The sequence below is a fragment of the Zonotrichia albicollis genome, chromosome 5 (genome assembly GCF_047830755.1).
Source record: "Zonotrichia albicollis isolate bZonAlb1 chromosome 5, bZonAlb1.hap1, whole genome shotgun sequence".
NCBI classification, from domain to species: Eukaryota; Metazoa; Chordata; class Aves; order Passeriformes; family Passerellidae; genus Zonotrichia; species Zonotrichia albicollis.
This window is the reverse complement of record NC_133823.1, coordinates 64265075-64284212: the sequence shown is the minus strand read 5'-3', so window position 1 is coordinate 64284212 and position 19138 is coordinate 64265075. Positions and strand designations below refer to the sequence as shown.

The 19138-nt window shown below is 39.7% G+C and overlaps 1 protein-coding gene across 3 annotated transcripts in view; it reads right to left on the bottom strand.

Moving 5' to 3' along the window:
* Window positions 1-367: 367 nt before the first annotated feature.
* LARP7 (La ribonucleoprotein 7, transcriptional regulator) overlaps window positions 368-19138 on the bottom strand; it is a 22203-nt gene continuing 3432 nt past the window's right edge. Inside the window, exons 1-12 of one of the 3 annotated variants that reach the window (XM_026792542.2) lie at window positions 18886-19094; window positions 17875-17975; window positions 17684-17767; window positions 14883-15047; window positions 14306-14414; window positions 13456-13827; window positions 12782-12908; window positions 10209-10357; window positions 9265-9383; window positions 6721-6880; window positions 4667-4758; window positions 368-754 (exon numbers count right to left, since the gene is read on the bottom strand). In XM_026792542.2, the coding sequence (XP_026648343.2) occupies window positions 674-754; window positions 4667-4758; window positions 6721-6880; window positions 9265-9383; window positions 10209-10357; window positions 12782-12908; window positions 13456-13827; window positions 14306-14414; window positions 14883-15047; window positions 17684-17767; window positions 17875-17975; window positions 18886-19093 (1767 nt within the window). In that variant the 5' untranslated portion in view covers window position 19094 and the 3' untranslated portion in view covers window positions 368-673. Of the gene's footprint in view, window positions 755-4666; window positions 4759-6720; window positions 6881-9264; window positions 9384-10208; window positions 10358-12781; window positions 12909-13455; window positions 13831-14305; window positions 14415-14882; window positions 15048-17683; window positions 17768-17874; window positions 17976-18885; window positions 19095-19138 lie in introns of those variants that run through there. The other 2 variants (XM_026792541.2, XM_074541904.1) reach the window with 2 other exon arrangements.

Sequence of the window (19138 nt, the reverse complement as noted above, 5' to 3'; positions counted from 1 at the left end):
AACACTTATCTGCAAGTGAGTAACAAGTTGGAGAGGTACCAAACACACTCTTATTTCTTCTTCTGAAGATTCCTCTAAAAAATAAAAAAGTCTAAATTCAGTTTAGTGTGTATTTATACAAGTAAATTTCCTTCCAAACTCCTCAATGGCAGATTTCCTGCCACCCCTACCCACTTGAAAATAACAGATTATTTTCCTCTATTTTCAAACAGCTAGATGGACTAAAAAGAGGCCTAGAGAGGTTTATGCAGCATTTACCACTTTTATTATTTATAGTCTCATAAAAAGCAAATGGAAGAATTAAGAGATACACAACTGAAATTCTCAAGCATTTTATTTTATAACCTAGTGTATAAAACATACAAAAAAAAAACCAAAACAAAAACAAAACAAAACAAAAAAAAAAAAAGAGAGAAAATCCCAACAAAGTGGAAGTGAACTAAAGGAAGATCTCATAATACACATGTTCCAAAAAGCTTTACCTAAGGGCTCAGAAGCAGTAAACATTCAGCCTAGTAAAAATGGGGTTGAGAACCAATCACACTTGCAGTCTGCAGAGCTGTGGCTCCAAGGGCCCGGGCTGGCTTGCTGGAAGCAGCAGTGGCTGTGGGGGCTGGTGCTGATGTTGTGTCTGGAACAGCTACAGTTCACTCCCAAGCCCACAGCAGCCCTGTTAGTTGTCATCAGTGAAGCGAATGTGTTTGCTCGTCTGTTGGGTCTTCTCCAGCCGCATCCTTTCAGCTTTGGCAATCAACTGCAAGCAGCAAAAATGACGTGGAAGATCAGAGGAAAAGCAGACTGTTAGGATTTGACCTTATAATCATAATATATTCTATTCCTCCTTCCTCCCAACATGGCTGAAGACATCGAAATGGCAATTCCAAAATCCTAAAATACAGCCTCATACAGCAAGTTAAAAATTCTATCCTTTTATTAGATTCATTTGGCTACTGATGTAGGAAAAACAAGGTCAAATCACAAAAAAGCCAAAAAGAGTGCTTTATGAATGTTGTGGAATTTTAAACAGGAAAAACCCCCACATATCTCCCCAGCACACCAAAGAAACTCCACACAAACGCACTGAAGAAAAACCACTGAAGCACAGAAACCACAAGAAACACACACAAAATTAAAATCCTCATAAACCCCATACATGAACAAATACACAAACACATTGAAAACACACACAAAACTCACATGTCATAAAAAATCCTAAACCCAGGCAAAAACATTGACACTGAAACCACAAACTCCTATAAGAACACGCACAGCCACCACAAAACCCCTAAAACCCACACAAGAACATGGAGAAACCACAAACTCCCCTAACACCACAAAAACACACACACAAACCACAAAACCCACAAATCAACACAAGAAAGTACACAAAAAAACTCGTGGAGAAACACCACAAACCAACAGAACACCACAATCTGAGGGCACATAAAACCCCCACAGAATCCAACACAGGAACACTCAAAGGCACATACGGAACACACAACTCCCCCCTTAAAAAAAAAAAACACCAGGCTGCCTAAAAGTAACAGAAAAAACCCAAACCCACTAAGAAACACCAAAACCAACCTCTGAAAATATGTAATCTGCCAAAAAAAGATACCCAAAAGGAAAAAAATTACCAAAACTCTTCCAAGCCTCTCAAAACAACTCCAAAGCCCCAGTACATGAAGAGAACTCTAAGTGCATATAAAATCACCAAATCCCACAAAAACAGCAGGCAGAGGCATGTACAGAACCCACAAAACCCACCACAATATACACAAAACCACACACACACAGGAACCATAAATCAACACAAGAAATCACACAAAAATGCCGAAATACCATCAATTTTTTTTAAAAAAAACCCCACAAAAAAACAAACAAACAAAAAGTCACCATCCCCTCAAAAAACCAAACCAAATCGAAACAACAACAAAACCAAACTAAAGCCCAGAGCAACTTCTGTGCTGGGGACTGACTACCCAACCATACCAGCTGGAGTTATGTGGTCACTTGCACCCAGGCAATCCAGGGTGCCAGACTTGTTCACATCCAAATCAAATCATTTATTACTTCTGCATATGGCTGAGTCCCACACACAGCACGGAGGTGCACCCTGTGCTGCTGCACTTCCTGTGGCAGACAAGATTTGAGGCTTTCCCAAGCAGTTTCCAGCAATGAAACTGACCTCAAGATGGCTAACTTTTATTCTCTGGTGCCTAAAAAAACCCAGTTTAAAACAGTTCAGCCCCAAGAGGAAGCAGAGTACAGTGGTTTAATCCTTCAGCATACAGGATGGAGAGTGCCAAACATGGGAAGGAAGCTCTAAGATATGAGCTGCCCAGCTCATATTGTTGAGTGTTTCTATCAGAGAATTTGCAAGAGGATTTCCATTTCTAGCTCATCAATCCAGTAGCAGCACCTCTGTGCAAGCACAGAATGCAAAGAGGGATCCAGCCATTCCACAGACACCAGGACAAGGTTTCACTTCCACTGGCACAGCTCCCATAATAAACCAGATGTCCAAAAGAGATAGGATATCCCAAGGCCCCTCAGAAAAGGCCTGGCCATCCTTTGGAATGAAAGGTGTCTGTGTTTTCCCTCCAGGCCTGCTAGATTGCCACCATTTTTTTTTGACTGATTCAGGAAGTGAAATCTCTGCCACTTGCTTTGGTGTTGGGCACTGCACCAGCTGTGTGCTGCAGTGATCCTCAACCATTATCCTGAGGAAAGCAAAACGGGCCTGGATGTTTTAGAAAAAATGGAATCTCAGACTGCCTCAACTGTCCATGCATTTCAACACTGATTCAAAGAAAATATAAGACGCCCTAATTCCAATCATAATGCAGCTAACAGGCAAAAAGTTCCACTTCAAAATGGTGTAAGGGATTTCAAACATCAATAGAATAGAAAGGCACTAATGGCACATTTTATTGAGTGTGTTAAATTATGAATTATTATACTGCTTCCTTCTACCTTTGAGACCTTCAGAAGAAATCATCTTGGAAGTATTAAGGAAAAATTTTCAAATGGGAAAATATTAATGAACAGAAAAATATATATTATCAGTCGGTATTTCGGGAATACAGCCTGTGAAAAAGAGACGAAGGGGTTAAAACTTACTGACTGCAGCGAGGCATTCCTGTCTTGATGTTTTGCTTAAGAGCTTTAGCATTTAAATAGAATTCCGTGGCTTTGAAGTTCACACCTCCCTGTGTGGCAAGGTGATGGGCAGGGGGAAGGAGCAGGACTTTGCATCCTTGTGCTGCCAATTGTTAGGCAGAACCGAGACAGTTTGTATTTGCAAGCCTAGATGAGGTACATTACTGCCCAATTTACACCAGCTTGGTCAACAAATACCAATCTTCAAAAGATGAAGAAGAGAAACTTGATAGCAAGGGCTCCTACAGTCAAAATTAAAGTCAAAGGTCTCACTGGCACCTTTGGTTTAAAAAAGTAAAAGTACGTTAAAAAAAATCCTGGCAGCAATCAGAAAAAATGTTCTAAAGCTGTGGTTTTCAAATTCCAAATTCCCTTTCTGCCTTTATTAAAGAAAAATGGCTCGAATCAATGCCATTTTCAGGCTTTCACGAAAATTAAATTAGACATTCGGGCAAATTCTTTATGCACAACTTTGTTTAAAAAACCTCAACTCATTTTTGTCCGCAGGATCTCTGAAAGAACATTCACACAAACAGGATAAGACATGCAAAATATGCCTTGTACAAGATAAGGTTTTGACCTGTATGACTGCTGCTCCTTTAGGTCAATTAAATATTTATTTTCCATTTTATGTGGGACAGGATTCTTTCCCTAACGTCCAGGAAACAAAGAGTCTCCAAAGTCAACAACAAATAATTAAGGTCAGATGATTCTGAAGTTTTGCAAGCCGCAGCAAAAAAAATTCAGGCTAAAGCCAACTCAGAAACCTTATCTGGATTGTGTGTGAAGCAAACCTGGCAATAAAATGACTGTGACATACTCTCTGGCTCCTCTCTGTCAAGTCAGGGATCTGCCTGGCTTAGTCAAGGAACCCTTCACGCTGGAAGGAGCTGCTGGGGCTGCAGCAGAGGCTGCAAGTTCATTGCAACACTCCCTCAAGGCTGCAGCCACAGGCACAGGCAGGAGAAGGCTGCAGTGTCCCAGTTTGGAACTGGAAGCTGCACAGCCATGGATGCTTTGGCTGGGGCAGAGCAGGGGCTCCTGACCACTCTGGGAACACACAGGATTCACCACAGCAAAATCAAACTGTGTTAATGGTGAGGGAAATAGGATTCATTCTCAAGAAAATTCTTTTCTGGATCACAGTAGAGATTTAAGAGTGCAGCACTAGACGTGATTTCACTAGTGCACAGCAAGACAACTTATTAATGAGCTCATCCAGACAGGGTTTCAAAAGAAATCCAGCTTACAAATGAAGTTCAGGCCTTTAGTCATGGACTTAACTTTCTCCAGTTGTCCCTGCAATGACAAGCCTTGAACTTGTCAGCTGCAGCAGGACAGCCACACTCTGTATTTTGTGGCTGTAAAACCCTGCTGCCAGGTCAGTAGGAAGTGATTTCTCAGAGTTAAATTCACAGAGTGTCAAACCACGTGGAAAAATGCAGAAGCAGGGTCGTGTTCTCAGCCCTGGCTGCAGAGGGAAGAGCAGAGATTTGCAGGTTACCTTCTCTGTACCCCGCTTCTTTTCTCGAGGCTGGTTCAGCTTAGCTTGTCTGTCCACCAGAATCTTCTGCCAGTAACGCTGCTCGTGGTCACCTTGGGGGAAAGGGACATGGAGCAATGTCAATCAACACAGCCACCAGAAGTGCATCCACTTTCACACTCATTAAACATCTCTTAGGGAAACCCAACAAGTATTTCAGAAACCCAACAGTAGTCTTAAATTTCCTATCCAAGGAAGCCATATAGAATTGCTCTCTACCTGTCATCGGTTTTAGCTGAAGTTTCACCACAGCACACACAGGCCCCTTTGATTTACTGATGTACTCAACCTCTGACACATTTTAAACAGCTACCAAACAAGAGACAAAAAAAAGTAATTACTGTAAGAACAACTGAGACTATTTTGTTTCACCAAAACCATTGCCTGGGGACTTCATGAGCTGTCAGGAATATTTGAACATGGGCAGCAACACAAAAGCAAAAAAATCTGCAGCTCTTCTCAGCAGCTACTTTGCAGGGAAGCAGCAGTTTGCCACTGTTCTTTCCGGTTTGTGATGTAATTATCACAATGGCAATTTTGTGATATCATTTTGCATGGTCTCAGGGTTCATCTTCAGCCCCAGGGAAGTTTCTGAATGATCTCAGAAGAGATTCCTGCAGAAGTTAACATCTCAACGTGATCACAGATGCTTGCCACTTTGCCAGATGCCAGGCTGAAGATACTGAAAGTCAAATCCTGAAGAGTAAAATACTACTGGGAAATCTTTAGTCCCTGCTGTAGAGAGCATTAAAGATTCTTTCCTTTTCATCTCTCACCTTCTGCCACCAAGTAAAACAAAAATCCTAACTGTGAGTCCTTTGTGCATTCCTGGAAAGCTTTTCCATTCTCATTTCAATGAGCCAGTTAGAAAAAAAAAAATAAATCTTAAGACCATGAATGGAATGCTCCTACAATGTAGTACTTACTCCTAATCTCCTACTACACCCTGATGTAAGGACACAAAACCAGAGACAAACAGAGAGCACACAGCTGTAGAACACAAAATTTGAGGTTATTTCTGGATGTCTGAAACAGAGAGCACACAGGAGCCAAATCTATCTCCAAACAACATTAGCAGCACTCACTGAGTCTCAAACTTCAATTAACTTTGATATCATCATGAAGGTTAACGCTTCCATCAAAGCTTCTCCTCCTGCAATCCTTTACAGGCATCTCCATCCCTGCACCCAGCAGACTGAGTCCTGAACCAGGATCTGGGCAAGTGTGGGGTGAAATATTTAAATACAGATGAGGCAGTCTCATATTGACTGTTTAACCTGTTTGGTTTTCTTTTTTCCATATTATAGTTTTTGGTGCATCTCTCAAAGACAAAAGTTTAATGAATACAGCAAGTTTGACAGGCTTCCTCTTTATTTCTATCCCTCAATCCCACAAAGAGGGTTCTCCACTCTTGGCAAACTAATCCAGTGTAATACAAAACACAAATTTAGAACAGCAGTCATTTCAGAAAGAAACAACATACATTAAAATGAAGTTGAAAAGTAGAGCCCTTCCTATTCTGGCCTAAATTATTCAACTTCCTGAAAAATAAAGATCAATTAGTGGGTAAGTGCTAAAACCCACTTTAAGCATATCTGTGCTGTTACATCCTTGCCATGTCATTTCACACATATGCTCAGTATTTTCAACCAAGTCTTCCTTTAAAATTCTTTTGCATTATCAGAATGTTCTATTCATAAAGCTGCAATGTGAATTAGGCTCTATAGCCCTTTGCCACTGAAAGTGAAGCAAATCCATCTAAAAAGAACAAAATAAAGTCTGCAACAGCAAGCAAAAATCATCATTTTGCTCCGAATGGTGGCATAAAATCCCTTCTTGTTTTATCAATTTCAGAGTAATTGCAAAACAAGAAGACTCCCAGAAAATAAAACTACTAAACATGCAATCTTTTTCTCTTGAGACATCTAAATATATCCATAAATTCATCAGGAATGATCCCTTTCACAGTAATTAAGGCTTCTCCCATACTTTCATGAAAAAAAAAGAAGTCTTACCAGTGAGAACTTCGAATTTCCAGTTGTTTTTGATCTGTATTTCTTTGTGTGATTTCATGACAGTCTGTGCGTCCTCAGGAGTCTTGAAGCGGACGTGGCATTCGGTGTCCCCCTCCAGCATGTCAACATAAGCCACCTCAGCCAGCACTGCCAGAGCATCCTGTCAGAGCATGACACAACACACACCATAAATCAGCCTTCAAAAAGAGAACTTAAAAAGAGAGACTTTTGACCATTCCATTTGGAGGTCGTTAACATTTTCAAGAAGGTCATGAAGTAGGAGGCAGTAACTGAACTTTGTCATTTAATCGATCAATCTCTTGTCAAAAGAGTTTTGAATTAACATTTTTTCCTAAGAAGGTTATAACTGAATTCTGATTTATGAGCCTGCAACATCTTCCCATCTATCTCTCATCCTGCCCTCCCATTAACAATTTAAAGCAGTAATTCCTGGAAACCTTATGGTATCATTTTACTAATGGAGCATCACCCATTTATTCCAATGCTGTATTGGATTTTTTTCAAAAGTAAAAACTGTGCACTAGAACATCGATTGATCTCAGTCTACCAGAAAAATATCAGACTTGATTCTACACATGAAATGCACAAAAGCAAGCTCATGCATGGCAGATGATTTGAGAAAGGAGCAGTAGTAAAACAACTCTATCTTTATGAAGTGACCTCTGCCTGAAAATTTTCAGTGACAGCTGAAGGGAGAAGTCACAAATGCTTTTGCAGATGAAGTACTTCACTTGTAATTCCTGCTGTTAGGGAAATTAGGTAGGACCACACATTCCTAGTCAATTTTGTTCACAGCAGGCAGCTCAAGTAAGATGCTTCTATGCAGGAATCACACACTGCTTTTAACCCTCCCCTACCAAGGGCAGCCTTAAAACAAAACAAAAATTAAGTGACAAAGCTGTTAAGATCATTTGAGAGCCAACAAAAGCTACTTTTCAGCTTTATTCTGTTATCCCAAAGTCATCCTTTCATGGAAAACTAAAACAAACCAAAGGGTTCCTTGGAGCTGGCAAAAGTGAGTAGCTCTGAGGAGCACCTTGAGGGCAAAACAGGGAAGCAGAGAAGTGTAAAATTAGAACATCAAAATAATATTTAAACTACACTGCAAAGACCTTCCCAAGTCGTGTGGCATGCATCACTGCTTCAATGCAAGGAGAAATGCAGCTCAGTTCTGGAAGTGTGAGGGGAAAAAAGGCCTGAAGCAGGGCTTGGTGGCAGTTTGCTGCAGCTGACAGCCCAGAAACAGAGCAAAGTCACATCTGGTTGCACTTCTGCCTTCCACAAAGTTTGGCCAAAAAACAAAATGAAACAAAACAAAAAAAAAGGGAAAGAAATATCATAAGAATTTAAGTTTTCTAATTTTGAATACTAAGGTTTCCCACTGCCCACAGCCTATCAGGATGTGACACAATTTTCAAACCCAGTGAGGAATATCCTGCAGGCCAAGAGGCCCTCAGAGGTTACAGGAACAACTTGTGCCACATTCTCTCTGTGTCTCCAGCACTCAGCTGCCTTCAAACACACAGAGAAAAATGAAACCATGGCACCAGTGATGAGGGTTCCAGTGAGAGAGTCTGCCATGTTGCTTAGGCTCATGCACACACCAAGCCTCACACACTTGCAAGCAGCTGCTGACTCAAAATGGCTTCCCTGGTTACAAATGGTTGATAAACAGTATCAGAAATGGAATTGTAAACCATTCCCTCACTGTTCTGAGCAGGCTGGGTATGTGTGTGCACCAACCTGAGTTCAAGTTGTTCAAAGTCTTTGCAGTTGTTACTCATCCTAAAGTGCAATTTGGGAAAGAAAATGTCCTGTGTAACATTAATGGAAAATTCAGGATCTGGAAAAAACTGTTATTTCCTTTGGAGAACTCTTAATATTTCCATTTCAAAAAGATGAAGCTTAAAAACTGGTATTTTCCTTAAAAAGAATTGATGTGTAACTTTTGGTTTGTGTCATCACACAAAACTTGCATTAGGAAAAAAGTGACTGAATCAACAATTTCCACTCCTGTCATTCTCCCTGAAATGGAGTTTTTGTCATTGAAAAATTCTTTCTGAAATCAAGAAAATTGGTGTCTCATGCACAGAGCCTTTTCCTGCCCCCAAATTCCTGCTAATGATAAAAACACTATAAACTTTTCACAGCCTCCTGTCGGGGTGACCGGCACAGTGACCAATGCAGAACACTGAAAAAGTCTCCAGCTCCTTTTTTTAACTGGAAAGCACCAGAGCATTGCTGATTCTCCTCAATATTTTCATGATAAACTTGACATTGCTCCAAGCACACTACAGGCTTGGTTTTCCTTTGAGACATCCTTCTTTAACCTATTTTGCCATTGAAAAATCTGCCATTTACAGACACCAAGAAATTTTTACTCAGCTACCGGGTAAATAGGCAAAAAAAAAAAAGACCAAAAAAATCAGTGAGTCTGGCTGAAATGGTATTCCATATTCAAAGATTTGGGGGGCAGGGTAGGAGGAAAGGCTAACAGCTACCCTGAGGTTACAAAGGCATTACCTTGATCTGCTTCCTGCCCGGCAGGGGCTCGCTGCTAATGATCTTCACAATTACTCCGCTGACAAACTGAGGCCCCATTGTGTTGGCCTTGGCGGGAGGGGCACAATCTTCACTGGTGGCTGGGCAAGTTAAGAACAGGGTGGGGGGAAATAGAAAAAAAAGTTTGTATATTTATTAGGTTGAAAAAAATTAACACTATGAAAGCACAGAAGTAAAAGAGTAAATAAGCATCAAATACTGTTACTGTAGTTTGAGGTTTATTTAAAGAAGGTCAAGTTTGTCCAAAGGTTCAAGCCAATTTTAGTTAAAAAAATCAGCTTCAAGAAAAAGTCTTTGAGATATTTTTCAAGTCCATAGGGTTCTTCCTACAAAGACATTTTATATTGTACCAATAGTAACCCCGCAGTTACAGAGTGAAGATTAAAAACAGGCAGAGGGCCATTGGAACATCAGTGTGGACGTTGGTGAAAAGACAGGAAGAGTATTCAGAGGAAATAAAATAAAGAATTCTAAACCAGAAAAAAAGTAGAAATTTATCTACAAACATATAATTTCGAAGGTCTTACCCCTAGAGCTGACAAAGTCCACTTCCAAGCTGGTTTTTTAATACCTCTGGGACAGTTAAACCCAAGCTGGTCTGGCCCAAGATTATTCATTCACTCTGAGGCCTAATCACGACAACTACCTAAATATATCAATAAGCCTGGGAAGTGCATTATGCTGAAATATGCTGAAATCACTTTAGTACTTTCTTACATAACTCCTTAGTACCAAATCCACCAAAATATAGTCAGGGGATAACTTTTACTATGTGACATTTTGAGAAAACAGCAGCATTTTACAAAACAAAACCTTCTGCAAGTGTTTCTGCGAAACCAGGGTCTTGCACCACTTCTGTTTGCATACAGGAAACAATAAAGAAAAAAGACAAAACCCAGGATTACTTTTGTCATTTTCAGATTTCTGCACACCAGACTCCGTCTCCATTTCTCCCACGGGCTCAGGTTTGATTTGAGACATGGTTTTCTTTAAGGAGGCCATACTGGCTTTCTGCAGAGCCAAATATTCCTGCTTCAAATCCATCCATTCGGTCCTAAAAGCAGCAACACAGGCACAGGATGTCAGTGGCAAACAAAAACTGATGTTTAGAAACGTACAGGTAATTGAATAGGTTACAAACAGCTTCAGGTGGACTTGGTGAACAGTGCAGACCATTCTGCCACCAGAGATGTCCCTGCACTTTGGTCAAACTCAATTTTTTCCCTAACTCAATCTCCCATGGCTTTGCTTTAGAGAGTTCCAGCAACATCAACCTATGATTTCAACAGAGTGGCTTTCAAATTTGCTTTAAATTCAGACAGCATTGAGAAGAGTTTGGTGAACTGCGGTTTCCACTGGACCTACACAGAGCACAGGCACCAAATTCAGAGTTAATTCAGAGACAGTGAACTCTCAATTCGGTGAATTAGTTCAGTGAACCCACTCCTGTGTCACTACATTAAGAATCAGTCATTCATTTTCGAAAAAAAAAAAATCATTGCTGGAAAATCAACAACTGGTTAAACTCACCAAAAACCTACCGAGATAAGGACATTCCTCCCTATTCAAATGCATTTTGGTTGAAAAATCCTCCCCATGGAAGCAATTTATATATTTACATACATTTAACATGGAGATGTTTCTGCAAACAGCCTGAGCTTTGCTCCACAGCAACACAATGCCCGCAGTGGCACTGTGAGAACGACTCATTGTTACCCTAATCTGTGCTATCAAACAAGCTGATAGAGGATTTTTAAAGAGGAGGATATCTTCTGGTAATGGTTTTAGCTGTTAACACTGCCAACTGGATACTTCAAAAAAGCATCCAGACTCGCCCAGGATCATACATTCTCAACGGAGCAAAGGCATTAAAATAACAAAAGAGCCACGTAATGATTCTTGGAGATAAAAAGGCAACACCATCCCATAGCAAGGTTTGGTATAAATACGAGCTCAAGGAGGAACTTTGTAACTCGCCCAGCCAAAGCAGAGGAGATCATGGAGCCTGAGCCAGGCAAGTATTTGCAATGCTTATACTCTTTAAACATTTTACATTTTCCCCTTTGCTACAATTGAACAACCTTTAACCAAAACTCTTTGTGTTTGTTGCAGTTTGCTCAGAATGCCGACGGCAGAGGACAACCTTTTTTTTTTTTTTTTTTTTTTTTTTTGTGGACCCCTTTTACTTTAACATGGAGGTGCTTTCTGTGATATAGAAAAAGTAAGTGCTTCCATGTTTTAGTAGAGGTGAATCCTGAGCGCAATCCTGAAGCTTCATCCTGGATTACATGGGATTTTTTGGTTTTTTTTTTTTTTTTTGGCCTGCACTTTGGTTGAAGATGTTTAGATCCTGAAGATTTTTAGATCCGGGAAAAAATAAAGCTGTGAGCAGATCTTTTTCTAAGTGCCTAAAGTTCATTTGAAGCGATTTTTAGTTTGAAGGTCTCCCTTTGCTTTAACATGGAGGTACCTGCTGCCTAAAAAAGTAAGTGCTTCCATGTTTCAGTGGCGGTGGATCCTAATGCTCCAAGGCGTTTACAGGAAATGTGCATAAATGTTTTTTGTTACTGCGGTTTTGTTTTAATTTTTTGTAGTTTTTCCCTTGAAGGACCCCCACAACTTAAATGTGGATGTGCTTGCTTTGGTTCTCAACAGTAAGTGCTTCCATGTTTTAGTGGTGGTGAATCCTTTGAATCTCAACACTTTCTCTGCAAATGTATCAAATAATCAAAGTGTTTCTAAATAAATCAAGATATTGCAGCAGGAGGCGGCGAGGACCCCCTCTACTTTAACATGGAGGTACTTGCTGGATGCCTAAAAAGTAAGTGCTTCCATGTTTTAGTTGTGGTGACTCCTAAAAGCCCAACGCTTTTGGATTATAAGGTTGGCAGAACTCTACAAGTCAAGCTATGAAAATTCAAACGGGTGTTTTACTCCTCTTGCTACAGGCTAATACTGTTGCTAATATGCAACTCTGTTGTATAAAAATTGGAATTGCACTTTAGCAATGGTGATGGACTGTCAGACATACCAAGACTTCAGGAAAAAATAACATTAGATGTTTGAAATATGGTGAATTAAATTTTGAAGCAATAAAAACTTCAATAAACTTTACAAAACATGGTTTAAATTTCCTACAAGAGACTAAGCAGTGCATACTACAGAAAGACATGTCCATTCCAACTTTTCAGAAACATTTAAAATGTGGTACCACAAGACAATATTTACAATATCCCCGAGGTATAAATATTTAAACAGCAGTAAACTGTTTAAACACTGAGGAGGCCCAACATAAAACGAGATTCAAACCTGTGGGTTTATTTCATAGTTACAGTCAGTGTGACAAGAATCAAAAATTGGGGATTTTGTTCTCATTTAGGAGGTCTCTTAATCACGACAGCCACCCATTTCCTTAGTACGATCATTAAGGAAAAATTATTCAGTGGTAACACAGAAAAGGGTTATTTATTTCACCTACTTGGAGAGTACCCTGAGGGGAATGACTTCTTCCTCCATTTTGTGTCTCTCTTTGTGTTTTTTCTTGTGTTTCCTTTTAGATTTGGAAAGGGATGTGTCTTTTTTGTCTTTGTCTTCTGCAGAAACTTCTGTATCATAAAAGGTCAGATAAAAAAAAAAATTATTTGAACACGGATAGTTGAACATTTTATTACAATAAAATCACATTCAATATCTACTGCTCCTCTGTATTAACTGCTTCTGGTCCATTTAATGGAATACCCAAGTTTACTTTACTTCCTCACACCAAATCTCATTTCACTGCAGCTCTTCTTATCTCATGCAACAAATGCTCTCCCTTTTGTATTCTAATTTATTTATCTAGATCCCCGTGCTGTGTCATTTGCCCAGGCTGTCTGTTTAACCAATACTTTACAGTTCTATTGATATGAACTTCTTTGAAGTATTTTGATTTCTGATTAGATTTCCCTACTTTGGTGTTCCAAGTTCTTCCTCATTCCCTGTGCACCTCCTGTCCTTGGAGTGGCTCCTAACAAGGTTTAATTTAACTGCAGGGAACACTGACATGCCCAAGCTGATCTAATGCTTCCACTCTACCATTCATAAGGGATTTCTAAAATTTCATTTCATTCTTGCATAGAAATTATGATCATTAAAAGCAGCAAGAATTTTTACCATTGGAATCTTTTGGAACTTCTGTTGTTTCTTCTTTTATTGTTTCAACTTCATCTTTTTCAGCATTTTTCTTGACTTTTGGAGCTGATGTCTCACCATCTCCTGAGGTGGCTCTTTTTCTCTTTCCTGGCCTGCTTTCCCAGGTTACCTCAGAGCTCTCTGTTCTGTCCCATTTCCTCTTTTCCTTTTTGGAGGGCAGCTTGGGGGGCTCAGTTCCCTCCATCTCAGAACACTCTGAGGGGGTTCTGTGCCTTTTAGACTTGGGTGCTGCCTCTGTTGTGTTGTTAGTGCTGGATTCCTTTGGCTCTGCAGCTGCCTGTGCATTGCTCTCTTTCTTGATTTTAGATTTCTTCTTTTTCTTCTTTTTCTTCTCTTCTGGAATAAAAACAAAACATTTAAAACTGCCCATGATAGATTAGACAACATTAGATTAGTTTGATTAAAATTTTTTGGTTTTCACCTAACAGTTGCTGGTATAATAAAGAATTGGTGATAATCGTGAGGAATATTAATGTGACTTATCATCAGTCTTAGAAAAAAGAAGGAGGGTGTCTGAGGTATGGCAAATTGTATTACAACACCAGAAATGAGAGAAAATGAGGTTTTAGTGATGAAGTTGCAACATAAATCTGGGATACTGGTTTGTAAATGACAGTAGATTTTTCATACTTCAGCCCATGCTGGCCAAACACAGCAAGGTGAATTGTTTTTATGAAAAGCTTTTAAGACACGTGAAATTAAACTGCAGTAACACAGCAGGTGAGAATTTTCTCTTCAGAAGCTGAGGCACAAAACTGACCCAAGAAACTGAATAACACTTCCTTGATCCCAGCAACTTAGCCCCACTTACCTACTACAGTGGTGTCACTTGAATTCAGTGTAGGAACTGGTTTATTCTTTACTGTTTTGGGGAAAATCCCAGGTTTCCGTGGTGCTTCTTCTGGTGGATTATTCAAAAACTAACACAAGGAAATTGAGAACCACAAAATCATACTTTCTTTGAAGAGTCTGCATCCAAGTTAAAGTTAAAACCAACAATCTTTATCACACTTCAATACACAAATACTTTCAAATCACATTTCAATACAGAAAATTAGGTATGATCGTGCTTGCTTGATGAAATTTAAACGTCTTTTTTTTTTTGTTCACAGAAGATGCCAAGAGCAGCCAACCAAATTACTTACCAAAAAACCCCCCAAAAACCCGCCATATTTGAAAGTTGTCAGGTTATTAATAGAATTAAATCTTTAAAGAATTGCAGGTCTGGCAGCAGGAAAGAAGAGCTAACTCCTGTTCAGTGAAGCTTTTAAATGGTGACATTTTGGGAACTTCTCTAAGATTCAGTGGGTGACCGAGCAGGGAGCACAGCGTTCATATCTCAGTGTGTCACCAGCAACAACGGCAGCAGCAGAGGCAGCAGCACTCACCTCAATGGCTTTCTCTGCTTGTTCTTTAGTTTCAAATTCAACAAAAGCAAAGCCCTTTGGATCCCCAGTGCTCCTGTAGCGGGGGATGCTGACATAAACGACATTGCCACACTTCCCAAACACCCGCTCAATCCAGCTGTGATTGACGTTCTTGGGAAGCAGCTCCTAAAGGAGAAAATAAAAAATTGAAGTTTGATATCAAAACGTTGAGAGGCAAAGTATCCAGGCAGCAAAAAGTGACCTGAGAACAGATCTCTGAGTATTCATAGTCTACAACAAATACATTATATATTTAATTTACATGTTTCTCTTCTTCACATGACAGACAGCAAGAGCTCACCCGCAGCTGGACTTGGCAACACAAAATCCCTTGGTGAATTTCAAACCTTGGAGGAAATACCAGACTGGCTTGTCTCAAACTACCCTCTGGTATCACAGAAAGAATTCCTGCAGGCCAGTAAAGAGTCACTACTGATAATTTTTTTACCAGTAGCCAATATTTTCAAGTTTAATCCACCAGATGAGCAGAACCTTTTTCAGCAGCTTCTTGGATGAGAAAATTGACTGATTTTTACTTCTATAAAGCCCTTAATATAGCAGCACGTTTAGCAGCTTGCAGACAGGGTGTCTGAGTTCAGCATTTCCCCTCCCCAGCCACACAGAAATCGTCTCACACCAATATCTCACTAGACCCAACAGAACTCTTTGAATTCCCACTCTCAAATTCATTCCTAAACTACAACAGAGTTGGCACTATTTCATTTCTGTTTCACAAGTTACTGCACTAAAAGGTTCTCCTTGTAGGGAAACACTTATCACATTTAGATTTTCTTTTTTATAAACTTTGCCATCCTCAGAAAAACATTTTATTACAGTTTGGCTTTAAATTGAAAAGCCAGTTACTTCAAGTTTTTTTTCAAGTTTTAATAGTATAATAGTTTGTGGTAAAGCATATAAAAAAGCAATACCTGGGCTACTTCTACTCTCCCCATTTCCACATACCAGTTATTTACAAAACATTTGGTCACACACTCAAGGTTTTTATGGACAATGTCACTCAAAACTTCAAATATCTTATCTAAAAATGATATCGACAAGGTATTTCAGAGTTCTAAGCAGTCCCTGTAATCATGCCAGGAAAATATTATGTCTGGCACATTGTATTTAAAAAAAAAACAAAAGCCAACCACCTTTCCCGGGCTTTTGTTAAGGAAGGAATCATCAGAGCAGATCAGCTCCTCCTTATCTGGATGGGCTGGCATTCTGGCCATGATTATTGTGTATGTTTACCACAGAAAACTCAGTGCTGTCTGGAAAATACTAACTCAGCTGCTAACAGCTACAGGTACACAGCAAAAATTGTGCCTGTCATAAAAAGCAAATAGAGACAAAGCAAATAGAGACAAAGCAAATCCCACAGTGGCCTCAGATCTGCTAAATAAAATTGCCCAGGGTTTAAATAAGCAAAAGCTCAACCACCAGATTTCTTTCCAATCCACCTCTAGTTGGCTCCAATGTAAGAGCATTTCACTCAGACCGGGCTGAAATACCAAGGTGAGATGCAGACTTATGCCATCAGCACAAGCCATTTTCATTTAAATTAAGCAGTCCTGCGAGTATCAAGGTGTGCTATAAGGAGGATAGTTAAAATTTTTCAGGTATAGTCTGCCTTGAAAAGAATGGTGTTTGTGTGTGTACAAAAGCAGAGGCACTCACAGTAACAGATCTCATAAAGAGATAATGCTGTTTAAAGTACCCTGATAAAACTTGGGAATGCAGCTAGATCCTGTTTGACCAAGCTAATTTAGTTGTTATTAGAAAACTTCAACAACATTAATGTAATTAGCAAGTATTTCTTAATACCACTGGTGCTCCTCTAACGCATTTAAAAAGCCCAGTGAACACAACAATAGCTCAGTGCAAGGAAACTGCACCTTTCCAGCCTGGGAAGCAGCACTTGGCTTGGCATTCAAAACCACTTAAGCTGGCACGAGAAATCCCTGCACCAAACAAAGCCCTCCCTTGCCACTGCCACTCTCAGTTCTTGCTCACCTGCCTATGCTGAATTAATTTGTTTTACCTGTGCTGCACTGTGAAAAATGCATATTTTATGACTGGCTTTTTGCAAATATTAAAATGAATATTATATGTGTTGTGTTAGAAAGTAATGCTGGATTCATTCTCTTAAGTACTGTGTTAAATATAGTTTTAGGTTATAAAAAATTGTTAAAATAGAAACGATGCTATGTAGGATGCTTTGTTTAACAAGAAGGGCTTGCAGTGAGATAGCAGCCACAGGACACCTAAATCTTTCAGAGAAAGGGAATTTATTGCCCTCTTATCAGAAGAAATGAACTTCTTCCCGCCTTGGAGGCGCTGTTAGGATTCAGAGGAAGAAGTTGACGATGATCAGGCAGAATCCTGTGTTTGAATGGAATTTATGCATCATGTATGAGGTGTATGAATATGCAACAGGCTGTTGCTTTTTAGGGTTAATCCTCTGTTCAGGGGTGTCCTTTTTCGGGCTTGTGATGGCCAGAAAAAGGTACCTGGACATCCATAACTCTTTGTTTTTATTGTCTCATATTGTCCTAATTCAATTTGTCCAAATTATTATTACTCTACTTGCACTACTATTTTTATAACCATTTTATTACTATTAAACTTTTAAAATTTTAAAACCAAGTGATTGGCGTTTTTCACATGCACAATGAGCAGCAGCCAAGGCAAATCCTGATGCACAAACAGAGTTTCCATAGTCAGGAACAAAGGGACGGGCCCAGACCCAAGGGCAGCCTCACCACATAGACCGTCCGACTGTCCACGTCCGTGGGGCACTCGCCCAGCGGCTGCCGCCTCCTGATCCTGGTTCCTTCCAAATCCAGCTGAAAGCAGGGAGAAAGAAGGATTTTCCATGAGATTATTGCTGACTTCAGCACCCCAGCAGAACTCTTCCAGCACCAGCAAATTCAAAGGGTGAGATGTTCAATACCTCTACAACAGATGAACTTTTAACTGCCCGAGCGATCAGCTTCCCGTCAGTAGTCAATTTTTTCATCTTGTTGAAAGAAACAAGAAGTGATATGTCAACATCTAGGGGGAAAAAAAGTGTAATTATGAAATCAGGTGACGTGTTCTGCTGCACTTGTTTTCATGTGAAATTTAGTTTTCTCCTGTCCTAACCACTATCAAAGGAATTTTTTTCTTTTACCTCCCCACGGATAACTGCTGGTTTTGAAAAGAAAGCAAGAAAATCTCCTTTTCTGATGTAGTTTTACAGCACTAAAACCAATTTGTATTGAAAATATGCCTGTCCTTCAAGTACTCATCGAGTATTTAACCTGGTGCTGTCAACACAGAGCCCCTGCTTGCACCTCAGTTTTAACCAGTCATGCTGCAAAAACCTGGACAGAAAAATATGTAGCACTGGTCTTAATAAAAATTTAGACATGTCTAGTATCTCTAGAAAATGCAGAGTGATTTTTACCTCTTTATTACAGTAATTATTTAAGGGGGCCCTTAGAAAAGCTCAACCAACCACAAAAAATTGTCTGAAGAGACTCACAGTAACCCTAGAAGCAAGCACACAAGTTCTTACCAAACCCGTAGAGAGAAAATTAACAAAATTCCTATGCTTAACAACATATTCCAGTAACATTTTAATTTCTGCATCTATTTACCCTGCAAAACAAGTTCAGTACCTCTGAGGGCAAAATTACTCTTGTTTCATGTCTTGTTCTTAAAATTATGTAAGAATGGACATTGAAAATCAGGTCTCCCAAACAGTCATTTCTACCCTGGCAGATGTCTTTGACCTAGGGTTGACAGGACAGGAAGAGAGCAAGAACAAATTATTTTTTTTAAATCTAGTCCCAGCATGGAACTCCTGCCTTTCCCAGGAGAAGACACACACCTCAGAATAACCTGTCACTGGTGCCAGCAATACAGGGAAGGACAAAGTGAAACTCAAGTGTTTACTGAAATATACTGAAAATAAACTTACACCCATCTCGGGACTTCTCTATTTGTTCTCGAAGAAATCTGTCTTTGTGGAGATTGACATCACCAAACCAGAAATCCACTTGCTTGGCTATATCTGCCAGCACCTGCTTAACTCTTGATCTCTTCTTCTTCTCTCTTTCCTTCTTCTGCTCGGTGCTTTCTTCTTCCATGGCTTTGTCTCTCTCTGTTTCAGTCTCCATTCCTGTCATTCTGCCAAATGAGACATCAATATAATTTTAAAAACACAAAAGGGT